Raw genomic sequence first — 4114 nt, forward strand, 5'->3', positions numbered from 1 at the left:
CAAATGTTCACAAGCAATTATCGATATTTACTTGCAACTAAGAAAACCGTGGAAACGTATGGAATCCGAAGAAAACATAAATGAAACATACTGATGTTGTTCCATTTTTGTTGAATAGAGACTACGATTTGCTTCAGATTAATAGACTAAGGTGATTAGATTCAGTAATTTACTTCTGCAATTTAAGGTAATAATATGCTCAATGAACCTAAATATCTACGATTTTTATATAAGACGAAATTGTAGATATTTTAATAATATAATAATAAAATAATATCCTACTAGTTTTATAATTAAATCCACAAAATAGAAATCGTACTTGAAAAGAAAAATATCCTACCCATTACATCAGCTTCACACACGAGGTGACATGAATTTGAAGCCCTAGCCACAATAATCAACTCGTTCAGCATCTCACATCTCTTTTACAACTCCACGAGCTTTCTAGATTGGATGGGTTTTGTGGAGAGAGTTGCTTTCTTCAAGCGTCTAGCGTTCTTTAGAATGTAGGTAGCCACTTCTTTCTCATCTTCTAGTTGCTATCCGTATCCTCTCCAAAAAATGTTTCAAGATGGAACAACAATTAACTAGAAGAGTAGGTATCAATCAGCTTCACACACGAGGTGACATGAGTTTGAGGCCCTAACCACATTAGCCAACTCATTGAGCATCTCACGTCTCTTTTCCAACTTCTCGAGCTCGTTAGGTTCGATGGATTTTGTGGAGAGAGTTGCTTTCTTCAGGCGTCTTGCGTTCTTGAGGATGTATGTAGCCACTTCTTTCTCATCTTCTAGTTGCCATCTGTATCTTGTCCATTCGAATGTCTCAAGATGGAACAACAAACATTCTGGTACACATTTCGGTTGATTCCATCTCCGGTCCACCAGATTATCTTTATTAATATACCACTTTGACTGAGATATCAATGTAATATTTTTAAGATCATCAATATACCTCAAAAGAGCACTGGAAAACCAAAAAAAAAAAGAGTAGCTGACTAAATATGAAATGGCTTACGTCAATGAGCTTGAGGATTTGTAATTTAGGAGAACTATCGAGCATGAGCGAAAGAAGATTACACCACTCTTCTTTGTTTGTATGCAGCTCCAAAAATAGAAGCCGATAGAAGATTTTACCAGTAGGATACTTAATCTGTGCATCATCAGACAACATTAGTAGTACACAAAATAATGTTAGCCAAGTTGCAGAGATAAAAACTTAAAATCTAAATATTACCTTTAAGGGTGATAAGTCTAAGCAAAGGCGTTTGGCTGAAGTTAGAGGTTCCAGCATTTTCTCATTGGTTATATCAAAAACGTTGGTGATTATTGCATCCACCAGCTCTGGCGCATTCTGAATCAGACAAAATCCAATCCTATTGAACCCATCGATGTTAAAGTATTTCAAAGAAGGAGCTTTTATCACATAGCCACCATCACCTCCATAGTGATCATCTTCAATGGTTAGTCTCTGTAACGATGGCACCGCAATAGTTAAAGTTTCCACATTGTTATTTCTTATCCGATGCAACACCAAATCTTCAAGTCTAGGGCAGCCGCATAAAAGGTTTGAAACAGATTCCTCGTCTTTGAATAGTGTATAGTAAAGATGCAACTCTCTAAGGGAGTTGAAACAGACCCGAGAAGGAAGGTCTAGAAAAATTGAAAACTTGAGTTTCAAGCTCTCTAGTGTGTTACTACAACAACACAAAGAACTCGGAAATCTTACTGAGTCGTCATCATAACATGGAAAACTGAGTACCAATTTGCGCAGATCGCGTGCAAAAGCAATTCCAATCCATATCCCAACATCCGAAGCATCACTCTCATCTCCAAATCCCAAATACAAACTCTCTAGGACCGGAGCTTTATGTAGAATTAAAGAACTGCAAATATTATCTGAAGATGTATGGCGATAGCCAGAATAAAAATTGAGATTTGGCAACACCTTCCAAAGAGACTTCCACCGTTTAGACAGAACACTAGTGGTTATAGCAATTACTGTCGGAAGTGAAGACAATATGTGCAGAAGTAATTCTTCATGCAACTCACTGATCCTGTCCTTGTTCGCAACACCTCGACTATTAAAAACTTCACCACCGATTTTGCTGTAAAAATAAAAATAAAAACAAAAAGAACAAAAAAGACTTGAAGGGGTTCAAAGTTAAGTGTAATGAAAACAATGAGAAGGGAAATAAAGAAAGGGAGAAGAATACCGTTTTTGTTCCATTCTTTCTGAACAGAGAGACAGCAATTTGGTACAAAATCCGTCAAATTGCGAACACGCGAATCCAATTAGAGCTTAGATATGATCATGTGATCATGGTGACGAGAGAGATTCAGCTTCAGAAACTATTCTATTGGGTTTGTGAAACTAATAAAAGGATTAGCGAGCCACGAAACCCTAACAGAGTGGCTTTTAAGAATAGAATCTGGAGGAGAAGAAGAAGATGAGAACAGTGAAAAAAGTGCTTTTAAATGGGTTTGTTTGGTCACCGTTGTGGCCCAATATATATCGTTGAGGCCCAATATAGTCGATTGAGAAATTTTGTTCAAGTTTCTTGGTTTTGTCTCGAGTTTTATTTATTTACTACGTTTCCACAGACTAAATTATAAATTATGGTATTTTAAATAATAATTTTTAATTTATTTAGTTTTCAAATTTCCAATTAATTTTAATTTATTTAGTTTTCAAATTTCCAATTAATTAAATTTTATCTAATTAATTTATAATTTTGTTTAAATTTTTCTTCTTCTTCTTACGTTTTATATAGTTTAGAACATAATTACATTAAATATGTTATTAGATAGAATATAAAATTTTAAAACAATTAGATTTGTTTTATATAATTAAAGAGAGGTATATGCTTATATGGTATGTTACTGTATATTTTTATGTGTATACAATTTTTTTTTTGGAATATTAAGAATGTGTTGTAGTATTTATAATATTTTGTAGCTCATATATTTAATAATTTACAAGTTAATTTTCCAAACTATGACTACAAATCTATAGTATATAAAATAAACTAATAATTTTAGTGTTGGTTCTATAGTCCAAACCTGCCATGATAGGCGGATCATGCAACATGTTCAAAGATTTTTAATCCACAAAAACTCATCTTACGAAACCCGTGAAAGTAAAATATAGTATGTGAGGCTAAAAGTCACTTTTTATCAAATCAATTTTTCAAATTGTTATCAAGTAAGAAACAATACTTGGATTTATCCCTAGGGGTGAACCTCTTCATTCACCTCCTTATAAAATAAGAAAATAAAATTTGTATACATTTGCAATTATGTTTGTTACCTTTTAAAACACTTAGTTTCTATAAAAAAAATCGAACATAGATAGAATTAATTAATTTATTAAATTGATTATTTAATGTCAATGGCATGCTTGTAAATAGGTTTCAACTTCAGGATTTATTTGCTAAATGTATCCAAAAACGTATATATAGATTTTTAGATTAGGACTGTTTGAAATAAATTACAAAATTAAAAAAAAAATAACAATTATAATCTGGTGTGTTTGTATTTTTTTGTTAATCGAAATATGTAAATTTTATTAAATAATAAAATAAATTAAAAAGTATATAATAATATATATTATGATGAATAGTACACAATTTTATTTTCTTAAATAATAAAGAAAGTGCTAATTGTCTCTAAATTATTACAAAATATTTTTAAGTTTAGATATAAGTTATAACTTATATGATACACATTGTCATGAAAATGTATAAAACTTCTCGGCTGGCCACCAAAACTCTTGCTCATTGGGGCCAATTTTAGTTATTCGAAAGTTAGACGAAATAACAAAACCTCACGTATTCATTTTCTATTTTGGACACCAGGACTCATACTACAGCAATGTCGAGTAAAAATATTTCAAAACAAGTTAAATTAAATTTAAAATTTAAAATTATTTATTATAAAATTATTTGAAAATATATATTAAATAAACAATAAAAATTATTTTAAAAGAAGAAAATAATAAGTAAGGCTACATAAATATTAAATATATATAATGGTAAGTTTAGAAAACACAACTATCAAAATAAAAACTTATAATAAAAAAATATATAACAAAAAGAATCAAATGAAAAGTCATA

At 30.9% G+C, this 4114-nt stretch overlaps 1 protein-coding gene across 1 annotated transcript; it reads right to left on the bottom strand.

Moving 5' to 3' along the window:
* Window positions 1–245: 245 nt before the first annotated feature.
* On the bottom strand, window positions 246–2446 carry LOC104701979 (FBD-associated F-box protein At3g49020). Its single transcript, XM_010417762.2, has 4 exons — window positions 2216–2446; window positions 1237–2107; window positions 1018–1152; window positions 246–914 (listed from the first exon to the last, which is right to left on the bottom strand). Exons 1-4 carry the CDS (start codon window positions 2227–2229, stop codon window positions 603–605), a joined length of 1332 nt encoding a protein of 443 aa, XP_010416064.2. The 5' UTR covers window positions 2230–2446; the 3' UTR covers window positions 246–602.
* Window positions 2447–4114: the final 1668 nt, after the last annotated feature.

Source organism: Camelina sativa, chromosome 7 (assembly GCF_030686135.1).
Source record: "Camelina sativa cultivar CO46 ecotype springtype chromosome 7, ASM3068613v1".
In the NCBI taxonomy this organism is placed as follows: Eukaryota; Viridiplantae; Streptophyta; class Magnoliopsida; order Brassicales; family Brassicaceae; genus Camelina; species Camelina sativa.